General features: G+C 43.7%; 2 protein-coding genes across 17 annotated transcripts in view; one reads left to right on the top strand and one right to left on the bottom strand.

Annotated features, from left to right (window-relative positions):
- ELP4 (elongator acetyltransferase complex subunit 4) overlaps nt 1-4,249 on the top strand; it is a 223,637-nt gene extending 219,388 nt beyond the window's left edge. Inside the window, exon 10 of the mRNA XM_003122892.6 lies at nt 3,838-4,249. Within this exon, the coding sequence (XP_003122940.3) occupies nt 3,838-3,969 (132 nt within the window). The 3' untranslated portion in view covers nt 3,970-4,249. The remainder of the gene's footprint in view (nt 1-3,837) is intronic.
- The window catches only part of PAX6 (paired box 6), a 29,585-nt gene continuing 14,593 nt past the window's right edge, over nt 9,556-24,547 (bottom strand). For 7 of the 16 annotated variants that reach the window (XM_005661039.3, XM_013994448.2, XM_013994447.2 and 4 more), the window contains 10 exons: nt 23,918-24,048; nt 23,077-23,118; nt 22,767-22,982; nt 21,847-22,012; nt 15,803-15,961; nt 15,223-15,305; nt 14,847-14,997; nt 14,634-14,749; nt 11,534-11,684; nt 9,556-10,569 (listed from right to left, as the gene is read on the bottom strand). In XM_005661039.3, coding sequence (XP_005661096.1) covers nt 10,484-10,569; nt 11,534-11,684; nt 14,634-14,749; nt 14,847-14,997; nt 15,223-15,305; nt 15,803-15,961; nt 21,847-22,012; nt 22,767-22,982; nt 23,077-23,118; nt 23,918-24,048 — 1,301 coding nt within the window. In that variant the 3' untranslated portion in view covers nt 9,556-10,483. 16 annotated transcript variants of the gene reach the window in all.

The raw sequence follows: 24,547 nt of genomic DNA, 5'->3' as shown, positions 1-24,547 counted from the left end.
ATTTGGTTTACAAGATTGGATATATACAAGATTTTTTGTATAGTTTGATTTTTATTGAAATCATTACTCAAGGTCTAAAAATGTATATATACCCCCACAGCCATGCAGCTTTAGTCTAAAGGAGGTCACCCATGCTAGGCAGAGTATCTCACAGCAGATTTTTTCAGAAGACAGATCTGGGGTACAGCAGCATCTGAGCATTTACATGTCAAGTGTGTAAGTGCTTTGGAAGCCTCAAAGGGAAAGTGCCTGACACACCTGGCAAGCCTGGAACCTGATCTCTCCTTCTTCCTCCCTGCTTCACATCGCACTGACATGGTGCACAGGAGGAGGCTTAGAAAGGGAGAAAACAAAACCCACTGCTTGAGAACGTAGGCTGCATGGTAAGCTCACTTCAGTAATAATCAGCCAAAGCTTGCAAAATCACACATGGATTCACATGTTTCCAAGAGCCATCCTTGGGCTTTTTTCAAAGGACGTGGGTATGCAACCAGCTTTTACACTGTAACATTTGCTTAGAAGCATTGAATCACATCACCCCAAATTTTTGTGCTCAGAAGGTACACACGAACAGTATTTGACTTTTCTTCAAAGCCACTCAAGCTGAAAGATTTCCAAGCATGTCACACGTCACATTTAGCTACTTCTGCTATGAAGGGCTTCCAGCCAACTGGCTCACACTCATTGCCTAGAGAAGCAGAGGAAGAGAAATTTTTAGCAAATAGGTAAGCTCCTGAAATAGACTGTATTTCTCTGGTTCAGAATAAACTAGACTAGTTCCCTCCTTAAGGTTGTCGGAGCAGTACGACCCTTTCACCAAATGCATCTTAAAGATATATTGAGGGCGTTCCCATCGTGGCTCAGCAGTTAACAAATCTGACTCGCATCCATAAGGATGCAGGTTCAATCCCTGGCCTCAGTGGGTTAAGGATCTGGCGTTGGCATGAGCTGTGATGTAGGTCGCAGACACAGCTTGGATCCTGCATTGCTGTGACTGTGGCGTAGGCCAGCAGCTGTAGCTCCAATTCGACCCCTAGCCTGGGAAACTCCATATGCTGCAAGTGCAGCCCTAAAAAGCAAAAAAAAAAAAGATGTATCTTACCAATAAGCAAATCATGTCAGAATCCAGTTCATTATTTAACACCTTCCTAACTCCACAAAGCTTTTTCCTGCCCTCCCCACCCCCCCACCATGGTTCTGCTTTGTCTCTGCCTTTCTTGCAGACTTGGACTGCTCACTCTGAGGGCTACCTGGGTGCTTGTCTCATGCCTTTTACTGGAGCTGTAAGGCAACCCAGAGTGTGGAGGGCGCTCTGTTCACGTCTCTTTTTAGAAAGCCTTGTTTCCAGTAGATTCTAAATATTTGTTGACTCCAGTTGAGTTCCTACCCAGCCTAATCACCGTTTGACCTCATCTTTGTGAGGTCCCAACCAAAAGTACTCACACACAGGCACACATGCACACTTCTTTTAATGGTAACTTCTACTTCTTCTTTTGTTTTTTGTTTTTTTTTTTTTGTTTTTTGGGTTTTTTTTTTTTTTTTTTTTTTTTGTCTTTTTAGGGCTGCAGGTGAAGCATATGCAAGTTCCCAGGCTAGGGGTCAAATCAGAGTTATAACTGCTGACCTACGCCACAGCCACAGCAATGCCAGATCCAAGCTGCACTGGCAACTTACACCACAGCTCATGGTAACGCCGGATCCCTAACTCACTGAGCAAGGCCACAGGTAGGACCTGCGTCCTCATGGATACTAGTCAGATTCATTTCCGCTGAGCCATGGCAGGAACTCCATCGGTGACTTCTTTAACTTTCAGAGGGTCTTCAGATCATGCGTGTACCCTAGTCATTATTCCTTTGCTCATTAGCAATAACTACAAGATCTTAAATGTTAACTCAGGTGTATCATTGTCTCTTTCCCTCCTGCTCCCTCACATGGACATTGATAGAGGTAACACAGAAAAGACATTCGTAACCTCAGACTTTAGAGTCCTGCTTATCTTTTAGATTCCTGAGCCTTTCACACTTTGATTTCTACTTGAAAGCCTTTCTGAAGCTAGGGTATGAAGAAATAAAGAATTGTTTAAAACCAAGGAACAAATAGGTCTTTGAGTTCTTCTTTATTATGCAGTAAATAGACATTTAATGACTTAAATGACAAGCTGGGTGCTAAGGATACAAATAATACTGCATGGATAGTATAGCTTTTCTGGACCTTTCTGACATCTTTGTGGATCACGTATCTGTATAATACTGTCTTTCATCCTAGATGTATTTGTACCAGCAAACTGAAATCAAGGAAGAATATTTTCATAAGTTAAATTTTTTAAAATATTCTGATCCTCTGCACACAGCTTGTGTTTACATGACAATAAACAAGCCTTTTAGCAGGAAAGAAACTAGCCAGAACATATGCTGGCAGATCACAATATTTTGACCAAAAAATTAAAAAATGGTTTTTCCATTTTTCACTTGGGATTTTTTTTTTTTTTTCCATAGTGAAGGGAGTTTCCAAATAAAGGGCTCTAGATCGTTGTCACCAGGTCAGTTCACCTCCTCAAAGGCTTTGCTTAGTCATCGGGGGCTGACCCTATCCTGCCCTGCTTACCTCTTGCTGCCCACATCCACTCTGCCTCACATGACAAACATGTTCCTTTGAGTTCTTTTTTGTTGTCATTGTTGTTGTCCTTTTAGGGCCGCACCCGCTACATATGGATGTTCCCAGGCTAGGGGTCGAATTGGAGCTACAGCTGCCAGCCTACACCACAGCCACAGCAATGCCAGATCCAAGCCATGTCTGTAGCCTACACCACAGCTTACGGCAGCACAGGATCCTAAACCCACTGAGCGAGGCCAGGGATCGAACCTGCAGCCTCATGGATACTAGTCGGGTTTTTAACCCGCTGAAACACAACAGGAGTTCAGATTTTTGTGAAACAAATCATATGGTCTGGGAGCCCTGACATTATAGGAACTCGATAGAGGTCCTTTTGAAAACCAAAAAAAGTTCTTTTGAAAACCAAAAAAAGTTCTTTTGAAATATGAATATTTCTCCCTCTAATTATAGCAGTTGTTTTGTAACCATGGCCAGTTACTAATTCTCTTTAAATCAACCCATATCTTCAGAAAAAAGTTAAGATAGGGAAATGTTCAAAACTACAACATACTTTTGGAAACATGACCCAATATCATGCATAAAAGCAAACTTACCAAGACTTGTAGCTGATGTTATGACTGAGTTAACGGAGCATGTGAAAAAAAATTACCCTTTGTATCATTTTTTTTCATTTTGTCAACATGACATGTGTCTATGAAAATTGTAAGTTCCTTAAAGAAGGTATAACCTTGAAATTAAAATCATCAGGTCAACATAATAGATGAAGGGAAACAAGCCTTTGTGGGAATCCATAATTGCTGAAAAGCTACATTCAGTTGAATGACACCATCTTGGAGCCCTAGCAAAAAAGTGAAAAAAAACGGAATAACAACCCTTCCATTATTATGTGATATTTTTCAATTATGCTTTTATTGTGCATTTACATGTTTTCATTTCTACCTAAATAAGAAAAATCTGAGTACATTTAGGCTTCAACGCTGGAAATATGCCACTAAGATTTCTGGTCCAGTTTCTGTAATGGCTACAATTTGTAAAATCTGGTAGGAATAGGACGTGATTATATTGGGCTTCAGTCTGAAGAATTGTTTTAGCAGGAATTTTATATGCAAGACTAAATGCTGATCAACAGAGCATAATATTGTATTCTGAAGTGTGCTAGCAAAAGCAAAATTAATTATTTTTTTTTTCTTCTTTCTTTCCTTCCTCTGAAATCTTCTGCCATAGCGACTGCATTTGCCTCCAGACTTGTCAGACACAGTGAGCCGCTCAGGCAAACAGGATCTGGCAGAATCCGCCAAGCTGCTGGGCCCAGGCTGTGGCATGATGGCCGGAGGCGAGAAGCACCTGGACTTCTAGTGATTCCTCCTTAGTCGTTGCAGGCAGAATTATGTGACACTCTAATTATGATTGCTAATAGCTTATGTAAATATTTTTCTTAATGATTTGACCCTCCAATCCTTGAAAAACACAGTAAGGATTGCAAAAGGAAGCCACCGTTCTTCATTATTTTAACCAACTTTTGATACAGAAATAGTACAGCAGAAATACTTTCATTTTAAAATTGTTTTAGGCTGTATCTAGAGAAAATAGATAATTTTATTTTTAAATAAAAGCAAATAAAATGTCCAAAACTCAAGATGCCTTACAGTGGTCATTGGTGTATGTGTGTTTAAGGCACTCACGGTAAAGTGCATGTTAACAGCGGACAGCATATAAAACATTATGAAATTCAAAATTGTAAATGAAAAACATAGGTTCTCTTCATTTCTGAAAAAGATACCTCCCACCCAAAATGCTAAGGTTTCTTTTTTTAAGAAATGAAAAAATGTGTTTGCTAATATATGAAGACGCTAATAAAATGAATTTGTACTTATGCATCCTGTTATAAAATTGATGAGGACAAAATAATATTTGGGGATTAAGACCCCATTAAAGACAATTAGTCTGCTATAGTAGTTAATAAAGAACCTGAGTGATAGAGAACTTAAAGAAGTTGATAATCTCTAGTATCCTAAACAAAATCAGCACTATGAAATTATGTCAATAAACATGATTCAGGATTGAAATTCAAACTGACAGCTACATTAATACGAGGATACTGGGGAAGAACATGTATTGAAGCCTGGTGAGAAATTTTTACCAAACATTAGTCTGAGACAAAGCAGAACACTGAAGCTAACTGAGATTTCCATTGCATCAGGTAAACCCTTAGTTAAGTAGGAACGTTGGTGGGTGTGTACACTTATAAGCATATAAGCATGACTTTGGAGATATATAGCATTTAACCACTTTTCATATGAAACACTCGTTTTTTGAATCATATTGCCATATTCTCAAAGCTTTTGGCAAATACTAGACAAAAAGCAAGAGTAAAAAAGTAACTTGCATATTTAAGTAGAGAGTCTCAATTTTTAAAAAGCTGCTTAACATCTGTTAGGAGAAACTGAATTTCCAAAATATATTTTCAAATATGTTAGACTATTTTGAAGCAGTTATAGCTAGCATTTTTAAGCAGTTTGCTTTTAATATACCACAAATTATACTTTATTTGTTCTTGACAACATTGCAGAAAACAAAGGCTGGGTTTTTAAAACTGTCTAACCAATATGATGAATGTCAGTCACTTAAAAAAAAAAACCCACTGTAGCATAAACACATACTGTATACAGCTTTTATTCAGAATTAGAATAATTGAATCAATGACAGTGATTTGCCAGGATGTCAAATCTCTCCATCATATCCTGTCACTACCAGTTTATTTTTTGTGATCGAAATCAAAAAGACAACTATTTTGTCACCTGCTATTTCATTAGTACTAAAAATCAGGTTTCTTCTATTTTTTTAGAACGTCTGGTTTATTTTTTTCACTTCTTTTAATTCGAAAGACAAATTCTTCCCCATTTTCTTTTCAAAATAAAGTTTAGAATTGATCTGTCAGTTAAAATTAAAGGGCTTTTATATTAAGCAAAGGTGCTTTTAAAATTTAAAGCAACTTCAAAAATCAATTTAGTCCATAGATAATAAATAATATGCAGATACTTCACAAAAGCTTTGCTATGTCCTTTGAAAGCATTATGAACAATCTGAATAAACTCAAGTGAATATTTTAGTCGGGTTATTATTTTAATAAGTCTAACCTTTTTCTTACCGTGTTGTGATTCATTTTATACAAACACGCAGCGGAACAATTACATAGCATCTGACTCTGAAAAGGAAACGTGAGGTCATCAGATATGAAAACTGCTTGTCAAAAATACTTAATAGGTCATTGATTTACTACCCTCGCTACCATGTTTATAAAATTAACAGCCAATTACTAGTTAATATATGCTTTGCAAATAGATAAATACTATAAAAATTGAATATGCATATTGGAACTCTTAAATATAAAAGAAACTTTTCAAACTGAGTAAAAGTACGTTTTGAACGATAATAGTACCTGGGCTTTCCAAAAATCAGATCCAAGTGCTTTGTTGTTCTGATTCACTAGGCAGGCTTTGTAAAAATAAGCTGCTGGAGAGGGATGCATATTTTTGTTTTTCTGATTAAAAACCCACCCTAAAAATGTATTTTCCTTCTGGAAATATCGATTATCCATATGCTAATAACTTACTAGATACAAAATATCAATCCTCAATAATGCTACTGCAGGTATACAAGCCATCTTGATATATTATGAAATATACACTCTATTAACAGTTCTTTTTTTCGATTATCAACTTGTCTCAAAGATATTTAAGTAACAATGCCAAACAGTATTTGAAAGTCCTCATATCTTTTAAATGTTTCTAAAAACTTCTAAACCCTCTATGGTATTCATTTCTTACGCTAGATTTGCCTTCCTTTAACATGAGGTAAATATTTTGACTGCTAGAGTCTGCTCAGGTGCTGGAGTTCTAAGACCTTCTGAATTTCTTTTCAGTAGCCACCAATTTCCACTTTTCTCTTCCATTTATTCTTTATCTCCACCTCCGGGATCTGCAAATACTAACACTAGACAAAATAAACCTACTTCAAAAGGAAGCAACAGTCTGCAATCAATTCCCTGTCTATCTTTTTAAGAATCAGACACACAAATGCGCATACAAAGCGAAAGTGTTGGGGGGGAACCCTATTCATTTGTTTAAGCCTATTAGGAATGTCATTTCTAAAGCATCATGTTAATGCTTTCCAAAGATAGTCACCATCAACACCACCAAATTTAAGCAAGACTAACCCTAAGTACTTAGGGAGTTCGAACTTTAATACTGAACAGTGCAATCATTTAGAACCGAGGGGGGGAGGAATTTAATACAAAATAGATGAGGTTTATTCTTGAGGTACAGAAAAGGAAAAAATTTGTGTTCGACCTTGGTGAGCCAAACATGCAGAAAAGAAAACCCTTTCTTTAAAAAAGAAAAAAAAAGTCTTGTTAACATTCAGGCCCAGAGCAAAAAGACATAAGCAGAAGATGGACACCCTCCTAAGATGATAAAAACTCACAAAGCCAAATCTTAGAATACTACTGTATGAACGACCCTTGGGAACCTAGTTATGAATTAAAAAAAAAAAAGAAGAAATGATTATATTATGTCAAGAAGCCAGTTGCTTTCCACTTAAGAGGAGGCACAGCTTGGGGTGGGGGTGGGGAGGAGGAGGTACGGAAATTCTGGGAATTCATTATAGTCACAAGCATTTGTTTACTTGGAGTAATTAGAATGTCTCCTACTCCGATATTCAGCTCGACTTCTGTTCACCTGGTCTCCCTAAGTCAGGCAAGTTTGGAGAAAAATCATAGGCTGTTAAGTCTTGCAGTTCTGCAGAGGACACCACAAAGAGATGGCCAGCATCCCGGAAGATAGCATCAAAGCATCCCTGAAGAGTTCCCACTCATAAATATATAAATAGTCCTATCAATAAATAAAAAAACAAAACATGATTTCAAGAATGAGGAAAAGGCCACCTCTGGGCACTGCTTCCACACAGTGCCTGCCATGCTGTCCCCGGGGGTGTGCCTGGAGCTCCATTCAAAAGGACAGCTCATCTTCCTAGGGCGAGGACAGAAGACAAGGCCGCCATCCCATCCTGCTGGACCACAGGCTTCTGCAGCTAAGCGGCTGTTTCTGCAGACCAAACCAGGCTGCTGAGCCACTGCGCCCTGGCAAGCCTGACCCTCAGAGGACATGCGTACGTGCCCAAGTGCACACTCTTCTCCACACTCACCGCACTCCCCTGCTCCCATCCCCAGCTCCTGCACCCACATGCCACACCCCATTCGCCAAAGTCTCTGCTCTCTGCACAACAGAGCCGAGGGCCAGGACTGGCTGCCTGACCCTGTCCCAAATCATAGCCAGTTGGAAACCGTCCCTTCTTGCAGGGAAGAAGTGAGCCAGCCAGCAGCTGCCGCGTGCACGCGCGTGCACACACACACACACACACAGAGCCCTCCTCTCGCGGTTCCCTGGGCACATGTCCCTCAGGGAATGTAGGCTGCAAAATGTCAGGAGGTAGAAATATCTGCACGGGCAACTGTCCCAACCGTGCATACATGGGCACACTTCACCCCAGAAGCGTGCACACAGGCAGGGCAGGCTGCCGGTGAAACACACAACTCGCGCGTACACAAAAACTGTAGTCAACGTGTCCCTAAATGCACAGCAACTCCGGTGGAGTAAAATTATTAATATACAGCATGCCGGAAAGATGAACACAATTATCTGTTCACAAGTAATTCTTTAACTAGAACATAGTAGATGTTAAACTAGAAAGTTACTTTTTAAAGCCTCCAACGGATTTCTCTATTTCTGATCATTTGCCTTTGGGGAGTAAAAACAAAACAAAAAAAAGAGCAGAGTACGATTCAGTGGAGGTGTGTCTTTGTCCCCCAGAAGTTTTTGCCTGTGCGAGCATTTAATTTAGACCGCCAGACCCCTAGCCTTTGACTGAGGTTTGCAGAAGAAAACTTATCCATATTGACTTATATGTTCCACAGAACAGACAGAAATAAAAGTCTCAGACAGGCCTTTTTCATCCAACAAAGACTTATTTTTTTCAATCCTTTGCTTGGGCTCAAGCACTCCTGCCCTGCGTGCCGCCACTTTAAACATGATCAGATCTGTGCTTCATTGCAAATAACAACTGACCAACAATGGGCCCTGCTTCATAGATTTGGGAATGTTTGGCTTAAGCTGCCAATGACTGAAGGCCTTTAACTCCCACCGGCCAGTCACAGTCCGCTTTGTTGTTGTCTGTTGATGTGTCTGTGCTCATTATTCCTTGACATGCAACATCCCCCCTCCACCCTCCAACCATCCACAACCGCACAGAAAGCGAGATTCAAATGGGAACAGCTGTAGTGGTTCAATGGGAAATGATGCCTCTTGTGCAAAGGGGAGGGAGACAGAAGAGGGAGAGGGCCTATTTGAGAAAGGCAACAGCTTTCAGGGAATCTTGTATAAGAAATCTACTTTTGAATTTACTTAAGTGAAATCGCTGCTGAAACAGGCTGACGATGGAAATCGGCCCAGATTGAAAACGCCAGCCCTAATTCAAAAGACAATTCCTAGTTAGTAGCTTGTTGCATTTTTTAATTGTATCTAGACTTTAAGCTTTTGATTAAATGGCAAACTGGGAAACGTTACCATTTTGTATGTGTACTGTGGGTATAGATGGGCACAGACCTACACACGGCTTTAAGTGGAATTTTTTTCTAACACATTTGCGATTTGTGATCTCTCTAAGACCTATTTCTTTAAGGATAATCAGAATTTAAAGTATGTATGAAAGTAACCATTGGTTTAGAATGTTCATCTAACATGGAAACAAAATTTGTAACACCACACTATAAGGTTAAAAAGAAAATAGTATAATAAAGGAAATACAAAGGCTTTGGCATGGTTTTTTTTTTTTTTACAATCAACAATGGTTAATTTTGATATGTAGTTGTGAACAACTTCAAAACACTTAAGTTTAAAACTCTTGCAAGCACTTTTAATTGATTAGGAATGAATTCTAGATGCACAAAATGATTGGACTGTGAACAGTAATACAACTATATCTAAGAACAATTAACTTTTGCTGGCCAAAAAAGAAACTTATGATTGCATGAAAATGTGTATAAAACATCTATAGCGTATTCTTGTCAAATATAAATGAAATTAATTTTATTATAGAAATCATTCTGAGGATTTCTAGGGAAGACGAATACTTACATTTTGACATAAAACAAATTGGATTATATCGAAGACACACTCTACCTTTTAGCTATCAACTTTTTTCGTCCTTGAATTTATAGCTTACCCTTTTTTTGCACATAAACTTCATCTGTTAACAACCTTTGGAAAACCAACAGATATTTCTTACATAAATCTAGTGCATGTTGTTCCAGGTTTAATTATATGCAAAGGAATGATACAAACTTGGAACATCAGTCCATAAACTATGAACAGATGGGTAGAAGTATTCGATATATCTTGATAAAACTCTTAAATTCATGGCAAAGCTTGTTGATCATGATTTCCTTTGTTTTTTGTTGTTTTTAACACCTTCATGACCAACAGGGATCAAACATCCATCCAGTCTACGTTGTTCTTTTTTCATTATAACATACAAATGCCCATTTACAAATAATACACCAAAATGAATAAAAGTTTGGATACCAAAATGAAGATTTGTTCCAACTGATATAGCGCCTTCTGTATACAAAGGTCCTTGTTTCAAGTCCATTCCCCAGTGGTACAACACAGGACACAATTGCAGAACTGAAGTGCTTCTAACAGCCATTTTTCTTTCCTTCCTGAACGCCCAACTGTTGTGTCCACAGAGTCACTGACTGAGTTAACACAATATATCCTTTCTTTTTGTTTTTTTGATTGTTTTTGTTTTTTGTTTTTTACTGTAATCTTGGCCAATATTGAGACATATCAGGTTCACTTCCAGGAACTTGAACTGGAACTGACACACCAGGGGAAATGAGTCCTAGAAGTGGATGAAAGAAATAGCCATGTAGATATTCCCTTTGAGAGACAGGCATGGAGTATGAATTTATAAGATTAAAAAAAAAATCTCTGGTACCTTCTAACATTTCAACTGTATTTTTTTAATTTTCTGAAGTCTTACAAAGAAAAGCAGCACCTTCAGAAACCAGATGACATGTTTACACACACCTATTGAATCCCAAGCCTCCCGATGTCCCCCCACTCCCAGAAAAAGCAACTCCATGTGTTTGTTGTGTGGAATTTTAGCAACAAAACTATCCTGGAAAACCAAAGCAGTAGTTCTTCAGTTGCAGTGAAAGGCATAGAGGAGCTAGGAGGGAACGGAGAAGTCTTCCAAATAAGCTTCAGGGGACCTTGGAGTTCCCGGCGTGGCGCAGTGGTTAACGAATCCAATTAGGAACCATGAGGTTGCAGGTTCGATCCCTGGCCTTGCTCAGTGGGTTAAGGATCCGGCATTGCCATGAGTTCTGGTGTAGGTTGCAGACGTGGCTCGGAGCCCGCGTTGCTGTGGCACTGGTGTAGGCTGGTGGCTACAGCTCCAATTGGACCCCTAGCCTGGGAACCTCCATATGCTGCGGGAGTGGCCCCAGAAAAGGCAAACAGCCAAAAAAATAAAATAAAATAAAGCTCGGGGGCCCTCACCATTGAGCTTTGGCTAATATACTAATCTCTCCTGGGGAAAGTTACATTTTCGGGCCTTGTCTTCATATACAACGTCTGTGGCCAAATTCAGGACAAACAACTTTGGTCAAGTCACTACTTAGCTTGGCTGAATTTCCCTTTTCGATCAGTTTTCCCCAGGAAAGCGAACAACAGAGTGTTAAACACACCATCACACAAGGCCAGGAGGTTCTTTTTAGGTAAACTTGGAGAGAAGGGCGATCACCTGGCAAAGGAAGCTGCAAAGGCCACCTCTATGCAGCCCGCAGAGAGCAGCGGCTCACCTGTGGAAGTGGTGCCCGAGGTGCCCATCGGCTGACTGTTCATGTGTGTCTGCATGTGGGGGGGTGTGTACGTATCATAACTCCGCCCGTTCACCGAAGGGCTGGTGGGCAGCATGCAGGAGTACGAGGAGGTCTGGCTGGGGACTGGGGGCTGGGAGGAGAAAGGCAAACCCGTGGTTACTGAGAGACACATCCGCAGCCACATCCCCAGGCTCCCTCCTCCCCCAGGAACTCCGCCAGCAAGGCTGAGCATTAAAGATGCCCTCAAGCAGAACATTGGAATTCCACGGGGGAAGTTGAAGACCGGCCTCCAACCAGGCCTTCCATCGGCCACTGCTCGAGTAAAGCTGTCTACACACCGAACTCTTTAAAGTACCAGCAATTCAGATATTGTCCACCTAGATGGTTGACATTATCCATAAATAAATAAGGTTTTTGTCCGTTTTCATCTCGGACCTCTGCTGGCATCTTTAGAGAAGCTATAGCATGAGGACTTCCATAAACACATATCCCCACCCCTGCAAATCCAATCTATTTAGAAATCCAGTGGCATGCTCCTCAAACCCCCAATCTCAAGCTTTGAGGCAGAGAACAGTAGGAGGAGCTCTCTGTCAAGTTTAGTTTGGGGACCTTGAGAGCTTTCCTTTTCATGGTTGGACTTCTGGATGTGAAGATTCTTAAAGAGGCAGATCATTAATGATCTCAGGTTAAAGAAGTCAGAAGTGTCAATAAATACTGAGCCCCATCCTGAGAATTAGCTGTGACTTTCTTACGGACCCCAAAATCGAGATTGGGTTTTACCCACAAAATTGTGTTGCTACCCTCTAAGTGCTTGGAGTCATGGTACTGAAAAGATAAACCTATATCCTAACTAAAATAAGAAATACGTAGAGCTAGGACAAAACCCCTCATGAGCTCTCGTGGAGCTATGCTGGGGCAGCAAGCTTGGGATGAATTAATAGAAGCATAATGTCAGGAACAAGGGAGGTGAGAGTACTGTTCTGCCCTGCAAACTGAGAAATGTTCATCATTCCAAGATCCACTTGCTCAGAGAGCGTGACATGTAAGAGAAGGTTTAGAGTAGGACACACCCTTTGTAAAACAGTTGAAATTTTTCATCAACAGGGTAAACTGATGCCCAGAGGAGAGCCCTCACCCCACTCCAAAGTTCATAGAGTAACTTTCTCTGAACAGTAGAATCACTATTTTGATTTTCTTTATGCTTAATGAATGTACATATGATTTGAATGATATAGTTGCCTAATTTTTAAGTCAGTGTTTGAAATAAATTGACCCATACCAGTCTATGTGTGGAAACAACCCCAAGAGAATAGCAGCATCTATTTAATAGTTTCTAATTTTTTCCCATATACACATTTTTTTATCTTCGTAGAAACCTAGACATTGCTACAACCTACAAACTGAACAGATACTCGGTGGCCTTATTAAATTCCAAGGATGACTGCTAACATCGGGTTCAGAGACAAGCAGGCCTTCAGGGCCCTGAGAGAATTTCAACTTGCATTTGTTTCTAATTCCAGAAATCACTTCCTTGAGGCAACCTCAACTTCTGGAAAATTCCAAGGCAGTTGTAGCAACACCAACTAATGGGCTGTTAATCCCATAATTTACATAAATTGCTCTATGGCCAATAATACCCAGATGCAATAAAAATAGACATGTGAATAATTCTTCTGAAGTTGCTTATCTAGCTACTCCTCTATTAGTCTAAAGACTGTGAAGCATTTATTTTGGTGCGATTTGGATTAGAAATCCAGCAAAAGATGTTGAGCGGAGAAGAAACCATCTGGGTTAACTGCAGATCTGTTTCCATCAGGGGCTCTCGCTGGCCCATCTCACACTATCTGGCATGTCTAATTGCTGCACAAACAGAACAGGAGTCCTGGGGAAGGCCCTGCAGAAGGCTCACCATAAGACCAAGGCTTTTTCCTCATCAAGAAGCCCCTCTCCAGCTCCCAAGTTCTTCCATCACAAAGGGTTAACCTACTGCAGGCCTAGTATATGCAGGGGCTGATAAATATTTCAGATGGAACTGAGAGTAGGGGCACACTGTTATACCCAGCGACTAGCATGAACCCTTCCAGGCAGCTAGAAATGCCCCAAACTCATCACACGATTCATGGCAAAGGTGCACTAAACTTCTAGCAAATACTTAAGTGAAATTAGACAATGAAACACCATCATCATATGCTATCACTCACATGTGGAATCTAAAAAAAGGACACAATGAACTTCTTTGCAGCACAGATACTGACTCACAGACTTTGAAAAACTTATGGTTTCAAATGAGACAGGATGGGGGGGATGCACTGGGGTTTGGGATGGAAATGCTGTAAAACTGGGTTGTGATGATTGTGGTACAATTATAAATGTAATAACATTTATTGAGTAATTTTTAAAAATAAAACTATACAGAAAACAAAAAAAAAACCCAAAAAACCAAAATATAACAAAACAATTTCTAGCAAATTCTATTTCTATTCCTTTTTTTTAAAAACTCTATTCTTTTTTTTTTTTTTTTTTGGTGTAAGATATAAAAGAAAACTTGCCTTTCCCCTGTGAAGTGTATCACACTAGGCAAATGTAAATCCCATTTCTGATCCTTTTTTTCTTCCTCACTAGATTCTCACAAACATCCTAAATAACGTCCAAAATGCACAGAAAGAGTATATACTTACAAACACATTAATATAATGTGTATTGGGTATTCTAATCCCTTACTATCTAATCATTTGACCACATCATTTTCAATTTCTGATTCAAGTTCCACTGGTTTCCAAAACCTGTCCCATTCTCACCCAACATTATCAAGCTTCCATGCTCAGTGAGCAAAAGGCAGATCAACTTGACTGAACATCAGGCTTTTTAATTCGTTAAAGGCATGAGTCCATCAATTAATCAGTCGACTAAACAGCTGGATGGACCATTTGCATCTCTGACTTGACTGGTCAAGCCCATCACAGTATCGAGAAAGGCTCCCAAGGATACACACAGAGCCAATGAGGTCTGCAGGCCCCAGCCCCTTCCTCACCTCCTCTCCTAGGGGCCCGTTAGATGGGCAGCCATGGGCCTCACTTACTTGCATAGGCAGGTTATTTGCCATGGTGAAGCTGGGCATGGGTGGCAGAGCACTGTAGGTGTTGGTGAGGGCTGTGTCTGTTCGGCCCAACATGGAACCAGAGGTGAAGGAGGAAACTGCAGGGAGAAGGACACACAGACGGTCATGGTGAGGCAGAGCCAAGGGCACACAGGTTGAAACACAGGTATTGGTAGTATTCATATTTCAAATTACCAGGTGTAGTGGGTTGTGGGATTGGTTGGTAGACACTGGTACTGAAACTACTGCTGATGGGGATATGACTAGGTGTGTTGCTGGCCTGTCTTCTCTGATTCCTCAGCTTCTCTTCTCTTCTCCATTTGGCCCTTCGATTAGAAAACCATACCTAGGAATCAGAGGAAAAGGTTAGCCCTGTGCCTGCTCCCAGCTCCACCCCACCCCTCACAGGACCACTATCCTCCACCCTCAGCCCCCAGTGGTGGTAAAATATTTAGCAAAAGAATCAATTGCTACTATTTATATAAACAAATGGTGTCCTTAGCAGCACCTGTGTCTCTAGAAAAGGCAAATGGCATGAATTACAAAGCATCAACGCACAGCCCCTGCGTACCTGTATTCTCGCTTCAGGTAGATCTATTTTGGCTGCTAGTCTTTCTCGGGCAAACACATCTGGATAATGGGTTCTCTCAAACTCTGAAAGAGTAAGTTGCATTTTTCTGTGCTGTGCCAGAACTATACAAAATGTGTCAACCAAACCCTGGATGGAGTTGGTTCCCACCTCCCCACTTCTGTCACTTCCAAACAATTCCCTTTAAAACGATACTACTATTAGCATTAGGAAGAACTATCCCACCAGAACCAAGTTCTATTTTCTTTGGAATGCCATTCATTCAAGGTCTGTTCTGTGGCATGAATTAGCCAAATCATCATTTTTTTTTCTTTATGAGAAGTCAGACTTTTCATCTTTGAATCACTGATACATGAAAAGAAGAAAGAACACACACAAACACACACACACACACACACACACACTGAAAAGATGCCCAGGAAGAAAAAAAAAAAAAGACAGAAAGAAAAAAGAAACCTTTTCAGGCCTCTGTGCAAAGGCCCCGGCTAAATTTAGCTCTTTGTACTGAAGATGTGGCATTTACTTTGATTTACTGCTTCTCTACTTTGAAAAACTCCATCACCTTTCTCCAGGGCCTCAATTTGCTCTTGGGTAAAGGATGTTCTATTTCTTTGCAGCTTCCGCTTCAGCTGAAGTCGCATTTGGGCCTCATCTGAGTCTTCTCCATTGGAACTGATGGAGTTGGTATTCTCTCCCCCTCCTTCCTGTTGCTGGCAGCCATCTGGAACAAAAAGAACAGGACAGGAAGAGAAATTTGGAATAACTTGGAGCCTCCGAAAGGGGCCTCATATAGCCGTAAACTCTAAGAGCAGTTTATTCTGAGTCTCACCAAAACATTCCCAAGGCAACTTGCCGGCCTTCTTTTAATAAAAGCTGTTAGCGCCATTTGTTACCTGACCACCGGGTTCGTTTCTATTTTTATCGAGATGAGGCTGTATAACTGAGATACCTATAGAGTGGCGTGTCTTTAAATAACAAAACAAGTGCTAAAGTTTGCAATGAAAATGATCTTTCATAAGTAACCTCCACTCTCCAAATGCCTCCCCCAGTTCCCTCTCCTCAGAGAATTTATTTACCTGTGGCTGTGTTGGGAAAATAGAAGAGTGACGTTCAAGATTTTGGCTGATCTATAATCAGTAATTCCTAGCTAATCAATTAGATGTTGATAGGTTTGTAGAAAATGCTATTAAGAAACCAAACCAAGCTTGTAATCTTTAAAAAAAATATTTATCTAGTTTTTATTTGAATTCTGCACAGTCAATTTCATTTTAAAGGTTGTGAATTTAGAAGTGCTCGCATTGTTCTGCAGTTTTATTCAACTATTGTATGAGTGCGCTCTGCCTTGACACCTATTACGAGCACAGCTGTAATTATATCATCACCAAGAACAGGCTATAATTGCTGAAAATGGAATTTTATATTTAGATAAAAGGACTGTCCATTCTTTGTAATGTGTTGCACCAGAGAAAAGTAAGATTTCTTTTAAATTTTTAACGTGTAATTTTAAAAAAGAAATAGGAGAGAGTTCACTAACTAGCTCAATATGCTATGCTGCAGCTGAATCCTTGGCATATCATTTAAGTGGTACATTTTTAATTAGGGCATTTCCACCACTTTTAATGTAATTTCTATCATTAAACAGGGGAAAGTTTGATTGTTTTCCCTTGCTACTTGGAGGGCAAGCTAGCTGTCTCCTCTTGCACCTTGCTAGTGAGGCCACAGCCTCCCGGAAGGGAAGGACCCAGCTCTGGCTGGGCCTCCTGGGCCATTGCCTGCTGGGTCCTGAGTGTTGGGTCCTGAGGCCCCCAGGGGATACCAACAGGGGCAGCCCCCTCCCTTCCTGGAAACCTGGGGGGGAGGGCTCTCTAGGGGCGCCTTGGTGGGAATCGACTTGGCCAGGAATATCATTTATAACCTGGAGACAATAGGCAGCGCCATCAAAGAGTTCAGGGAATTGTGACAGGATCTAGTGGGATCTTTTCAGGAACTTTGAAATGTTTTAAAACCCCAACTTTCTCCCCCATTTAAACAGGCGGATTCATCGGCACTGGCCACCATATGGGCCCTTGGAGATCTATTGAGATGACCACCAACACTTGAATAGCGAGGGGCTGCTTTTCAGCGCCGCACAATGCCCCGCGAGTAAGGGAAACTATTAAACTCCTGGGGCAGGAGCGTTGGCAAACTTTCGTGGGCAGAATTTTGAGGCCACAATGAGCGCGGACAACAAAAGGATTCTCTTGAGGCGTGCAGCGGGCCACATTGTGTTACAAGAAGCCCAGTCAACAGACTTTTCAGTGAAGTGTGTTAACCCCTCTGCTCTGCTATCATTAATCACTGTCCGGAGAGCGGTCGCCTCAATGCTATTTAGGGCGCTTGGCTGGGGGGGATGGAGGGTGGATGGGGGGCCCGGGGCAGGGGGTGGGGGGACGCAGGGGCGGTGGAAGAGGACCCGAGTGTGGGGGGAAGTGAGGGGGGCAGGCGGGGAGGGTGGAGACCAGGGTCAGGGGGTGGGGGAGGGAGTGGGGGGGACCAGGGGAGGGGACATGTCTAGAAGGATGCAGGAAGAAAGAGGGCTCCAAAGAGACAGGCCAGAAAGGTATAAGAGGGAGAGAAAAGAATGCTGAGAGGAAAAAGAGATAAGGGGGTGGAAGGAGAGGGGGCGAGAAAGAGAAGAAGGGAGATGAGGGAGAGAGAGACTATTAGCAAATGGGCCCTGGCCCTACTTTGGGTGTCTTGCTCTTCATCAGAAAAGTGGGGGTGGGGGGGGGGAGAGGCGCTACTTAGCTGAGGGAGAGCAGCTCATTCACGTGTGCAGGCACCAGTGTCGGTGCTAATTTACTGCCCCGAGTTTCCGGGTGACTTTTCAAAGTGTTTTTCAGGGAATGAAATGAAGAGCCCCTTTTATTTTCGGATTCCACCAACGAGGAAGACTTTAGAAATAGACCTTTTGGGCCAACTAGAAAGGCCCATCAGTTATTGCTTTTGGAAAGCGCAAACAAAAACCTGCCATCATGCGGCGTTTTAGGGAGGGGAGTGCTGAGCAGAACACAATCCCATCTCACCGGGGTGGTCACTCACGCCTTCCAGGAGGCCCCACCCCAGTCCTTTTTTCTGGCACATTCGACCTGGACAATTAAACAAAGCTATCCCGGTCTGCCTCAGAGGACCCCGCAGAGAGCATTCGCTGTTCCAGTTTGCTTCACTGATATTTTCCTAATTTTAAAACATGGATATTTGAGCACACTCTCCCTCTCCCTTCCTCCCTCCCTCCACCACCGTCTCTGTCTCTGTCTCTCCCTCCCTTTCTCTCTCTCTCTCTCTCTCACACACACACACACACACACACACACACACACACACGAACGCAGGGCAGGCATAGCGACGGGCTTGAGAACTGATGTTTAAGGGGAGGAAGTCAACAAGGACGAGGAGAGCTCATTTTTGAACCTCTTTGGAGAAAACAAACATGCGGCAGTGGCTTTAGAGGCCGCTCGGCAGAAACCGGAGGCTGCAGGATCCTTCCACTACCCCGGTGGAGCGAGCGTGCACCACTCAAAGTTGGCTTGCTACTTTCAAAGTGGCAACTGTTCGCAGCCAGGCGGTACTGCCGCCGCCTGAGAGGTCACTCTTAGACTGGCCGCGCAACCCTCATCCGCCCCTGTGCTTTTTTTTTTTTTTTTTTTTTCTTTAATGGATTTACCTTCTTCTCTTAAAGCTTTTAGCAAAATAAAACTAGAAGTCGGATCTCGAATTCCCACATGATAAACCTAAGTGGCAGACAATTAAGATATCTTCTTTAAAAGGCGACCCCTCGGAGCGCAAAGAAGGGGCCTTCAATGGGCGCCGTCCACCTTCCAGCCTAATCCGTGAGAAGGCGAGTGAAAGCGCCTCCCATTATCCCAGCCCCAGGACCATCTGACGCTAGGGATAGGATTTGTTTCCTGGAAGAAGGAGAAGAGAAAAAAAAAAAAAAAAAAAGACGCTGGGAAATAAAATCATTCCTTAGTTTCTTAGTGTCTGAATCAGTGAGGCGGAAAACAAGCAAGAAAAGATAGCAACCCGGTTGCGGCACCTTTTCAGCTCTGGAGCGCGGATCAAAACATTGTAGCATCTGTTGAAAAAGAGACTGACTAAATCCTATAGAGGGCCTGGGTATTACTGGGGGCGGGGGGGGGGAGGAGGGAGGAGATAAGAAAAAAAGTGTCTCCGTGATCCCTAAAACCACCAAATCGCTGGAGAATTGGGGCTGGATAGAGTTGTCTCTTGTTGTCAACCCACGTCGTCACAATTTTATTCACCGCAGCATGGCGTTGATCAGATGGAAACCATATTTGTCTCCCTCTGAGACCTAACCTCGCCTTATGCTTTCGGAGCAATGGACTCTTTAAAACCCCAAACCGGCTTCCCGAGCCGGGAAAGAGGGCGAGGGACAGAGGGCCGTCTGAGGATTCGCGGGACATGTCAGCCGAGGCCACCCGCGCCCCGCGGATCCCCACGCCCGGGACTCGGAGCTCAGCTGGCGCAACACTTCCTCCCCACGCAGCGGGGGTGGCGGGCGGCGCCCGGGGACCGAGCATGGGAATGGGGCTTCTACGGGGCGGGAGGAAGGGCACTTCACGGTTGGTGAGCGGCGTGCTCTAGCACCTCGGCGCCTGAAAGTTCAAAGCTCCTAAGCTAGCGCCACCTCCCGCCCCAACCATCACCACCAGGTCCTCGCAGTTAGGATCTCCCTTCTCACGCTCACGCGTCCCGGACGAAAACCCGCCCCCATCGGGCGCCACCTCTGGTGGCAGCGGAGGGGCTGGCAAGGCTCTAAGCACCAAGCAAACCGGAGACCTCGCACCCAGAGCTCAGCTCTCCCAGGCCGGGCCTCTGGGCCCCGCGCCCTCCCCCAAGACCTCTCGGACCTGCCAGCCAGCCTCCGCTCGGGAGCAGTCACTGGGCCCTCAGATTGGGAGGGGAGACAATGGGTCCTAAATGGTTCGGGAGTCACTAGGATGTGTTTTGTGTGCGCACGTGGGAAGCCCACAGTTTCAAAGGTCAGGTGAGGGTAAGGTAGTCACTCCCCCGACCTCACCAGAGGCCAGAGTGGGCCGCAGCCTGCCGCCTGGGCAGAGGTAGCACCTCCTCGGGTGCAGCCCGCCGCGCACCCTGCACCCGGGAAGGCGGTGGTTCGGCGGATCCCGCGAGCCGGCGGGCGAATCGCCCAGGGGAGCCTGGCCCCGCGCGTAGGGAGGCCTCGGCCGGCCAAGCGGCTGAGCTGGGAAACACGGAGCCAGCGCTTTGCTCCCTATCTTCCCAGTGTCCGTCCTATATTGTTTTCTGCTCTTAAAACTGACATGTCTAATTGGCAATTGGTGCCGAATCGTGTCCAGAGGTCTCTTGTGGAACATTTCTACAGCTGTCTCCTTCAACTAGACGCTTATTCATGTCGCCTTAATGAGAAACAAAACGTTCTCTAATGAGCAATTACAGAGCGACAGGATTGTTCCCATAACAAATTCTTGCGAGTGACAGAAGCATCCTTTGTACCAGATATTTCGCATACTGTTACCGATTTTCCCTTCCCTAGCCCGGCTCCGTGGAGGCGCAGGGCACCCAGAGCGGGTCCGAGAGTGCCTGGACGCCGGGTCAGCGTCCCCCAACGGCAGCCCCTGGCCGGGAGCCCCCAGGCTTCGTCGGGCTCCGGGGAGTGAGACGCCACGTCCCATTATCCCGTATATTATCTCCTTGTCACGAGGACAACAAATACCGATTAATCTTCAGAGTAAACTGTTTCCTATTCTTGACCAAACTACCTCATGTGTGTAGGGGAGGGAAGAGCCCACTGACCCGACCCTACCCCCATCTGCTCCTCTTCCTCCATCACTTCTCACAGATCCGGCCAGATCCTATCTTTCCTCCCAGCCTCAGAGTCCCTCCTGCACCCTGAGGTCCCGGCTCACAGTATCCTCACCCTACCCTTCTAGGCACTCACCACCCACAGAGATAAGGACTGACTCTCCCCACCCCCGAGGGCCCAGAGGAGCAGAGGGAGGGTAGGAGAGGAGAGGGTAGGGTCGTTTTAGGTGGGAGACCACCATGGAGAGGCAATGCCCCATCTTCACTTCTGCCCTGCATATCACTGCTCACCTTTTCATATGCACAGTACTCATAGTCACATAATTTGTCAATTACAGCAAAAAACAAAATGATACAATTATGTTTACCTTGCAGTCTGACAGTGTGTTAACTTGTCACACTTCTACAGCAAGGGGGCTCTCAGTGCATTTTAATGGCAAATTTGAATAGGACAACATGCAGCTAGCTTGTACACGCATGCACATACTCCTGCTCATAACACACACTTGAGTGTACACACACACACACACCAGCCACTTCATACTACTTCTAACATATACAACCTTGAATTCCCTTGCCAACCAGATAATTTAACAAACACCACCTAGATACAGTGCTGGTCACTGTGTCCCAAACCTTCGAAGAGTCTCTCCATTACATTCTCCAAGCACAAAAGCCCAGAGAGGGAAAAGGTTAGGGAGAAGAGGATGGGCAAGAGACCGCATATGTGAAGAGTTTGAGGATGGGTGTTTGAGTTTTTACCTTGAGTAGGTTGCCCTGGCACCGACGTCCCCGGATACCAACCGGGGCGGGTGCCCCAGCTTCCGGTCTGCCCATTCAACATCCTTAGTTTATCATACATGCCGTCTGCGCCCATCTGTTGCTTTTCGCTAGCCAGGTTGCGAAGAACTCTGTTTATTGATGACACCTGCAAATCAAACCAAAATCAAACCAAATTGTAGCGTCTCCTGAAGACACATTTGTCCTATCTTTAGTTCCCATCTCAGCACACCCATGCCTTCAAGAATGACCCTTAATACATTTTAAAACAACAACAAGGAACAACTCCCAGCCATCCTGGGACAGTGGGTGAATTTGCAGAGACATCATGGGAAGAAAGCCAGCCATCACTTTAGGCATGGACACCGAGTTGGGTAGAGAGTTGGAGGGCTGAAGGGGGGGTCCTTCACTGCTGTTCATGTCTCTGGTGACCTAACTCACATGGTTGCTTTGTTGAGTTACAGATTTCCCCACAAAATATTGAGACTTGGCTCAGAGCTTCTTTCGTTTTGCTTTATAATGGACAGACCTGGATGTCTGATGCCTGAAGGAAGGTTCAAGCAGGTAGATTTGGAGGAAGCTAGAATCTGGTTTTTCATTTTCATTTTCCTTCTAGGTTCAAATGCCTTTCCTTGGGCGCCTCGGCCCTCTACTTGGCTGCATGCAAATGAGATGAAGAACCCCCTACACTTGACTCCCGTTTTTTTTGAGAAGGTCAAAAAAGGTCAGGGTGCTCCTCTCAAGACCCCCAGGTACAGAAGAGACAGACAGACAAGGCACAGGGAGGAGACAGAGAAAGACACAGGCAGGGAGGAGAGCAGAGGGAGGTGATGAAAGAGATGGTAAAGAGGAAAAAGAGTGGAGCTTAGGGCAGGGAGGGGGAATGTTCTCAGTGAACTTACACTTGGTATGTTATCGTTGGTACAGACCCCCTCGGACAGTAATCTGTCTCGGATTTCCCAAGCAAAGATGGACGGGCACTCCCGCTTATACTGGGCTATTTTGCTTACAACTTCTGGAGTCGCTACTCTCGGTTTACTACCACCGATTGCCCTGGGTCTGATGGAGCCAGTCTCGTAATACCTGCCCAGAATTTTACTCACACATCCGTTGGACACCTGCATAGGGGAAGTGGACAGAAAACCACATTATTAATAATTTCAAGACAAAAATAAAATTGTTTAAGTATGCATTAAACAATGACAAGCTTACGTTTTGATTGTCCAGCACTTGGACTTTTGCATCTGCATGGGTCTATAACACAAAAATATACCTTCAATGGTACGAGAACTTACTATAGAGAGCTTTTTTTCTTAAAATTACATTTGTAGCCCTAAAAACTACAAATATGATGATACTTTCAAACAGTTTGAGCTAAAAAAAAAAATACTGTAAAAGTTTTAAAAAACTGTTTTTGTAAATCAACACTGCCTGAAGATGCATCAAAACGAAGTCGGATGAATTGTTTTGTGCTGACCTTGCTTAAAGGGGTGTTATGTTTTAATGAGCGAAGTGAAAAATTAAACTGAATTTTTAGGTATTGGTCCTTTAAAAATATGCCCAATTGAGTAAATATGAGTTTGAGGAGGAAGGTAACTAGCATTTGTTTGTTAAAATCAATATACCTTCTTCATGAATATGAAGAAATCACACAAATCTCTCGAACTCTGAGGTAAGCATAGGGTGAGGGAGCGGGGGATGAAATTATGCAGGTTGATACAACTCATTTTATTATAGTCCATAACCTGTTAGCACAATGAATGTTTTTACTAAATGAAAAGAGAAAGTTGTTGTTGTTTTAATTCACACACAGAATTGTTTTTTTTTTTTTTTCCTTAAGCGGATGAATTATGTGACTGACCCAGGTTGAAAGAGATTGGGAAGGATGGTGGAAGGCAAGGGGAAAGCGCAGGGCAGGGGAGTGGGGTGGGGACTGGAGTGGGGTGAGGGTGGGGGATCCATAATTAGCAGCATTTACAGTAAGAAATGAAGAGAGGGCTTTGGGAGTGGAGGGCCGCGGGGGCGGCAAGTGGGGCGGCGCCGGGAGGATCACCTGCAGAATTCGGGAAATGTCGCACGGCCGGGCCCCGCTGTGAGCTAGCTCTACGATCTTCTGCCGGGTGGAGTCCGGCAGTGGCCGCCCGTTGACAAAGACACCACCGAGCTGATTCACTCCGCTGTGACCTGAGGAAAGGGAGAGCAGAGCAGAGCAGAGAGGAGAGAAAGAAGAGTGAAGAGGAGGAGGGAGGAGAAAGAAAAGGAAGAAGAAGAGGATGACGGATGAGAAAAGGGAAGAAGGAAGGAAGGGGAAAAGAGAAAGAAGAGGAGGAGGATGAAGAAAGGGAAGAGGAGGAAGAAGTAGAAAGAAGAGGAAGAAGAAAAGACAACCACAATGCATCCTCAGCTCCCTGCCAACCCGGCCAACCTCAGTGATCAGGTCCTTGCTATCGATCAAAAATGACAACAGGACCTCACAGCCATGTGGGGCATCGGGCAGCCCAACCCAAACACAGCCGAGCTCCTGCCCAGCAGACCGCAGAAGCACCGCGCAGACACATGCCAATGAGCGAGAACACACGCACCTCGCTACCGCCTTCACTCCAGCAGAGCTCCCAGCCCACCACAAACACCCTAGCCAGCCTCTGAACCCATCATGTGCAAATAATTGGCTCAAAAATATTCT

The sequence above is a fragment of the Sus scrofa genome, chromosome 2 (genome assembly GCF_000003025.6).
Source record: "Sus scrofa isolate TJ Tabasco breed Duroc chromosome 2, Sscrofa11.1, whole genome shotgun sequence".
In the NCBI taxonomy this organism is placed as follows: domain Eukaryota; kingdom Metazoa; phylum Chordata; class Mammalia; order Artiodactyla; family Suidae; genus Sus; species Sus scrofa.
The sequence above is the reverse complement of the archived record's forward strand: the minus strand, read 5'-3'. Positions and strand labels throughout refer to the sequence as shown.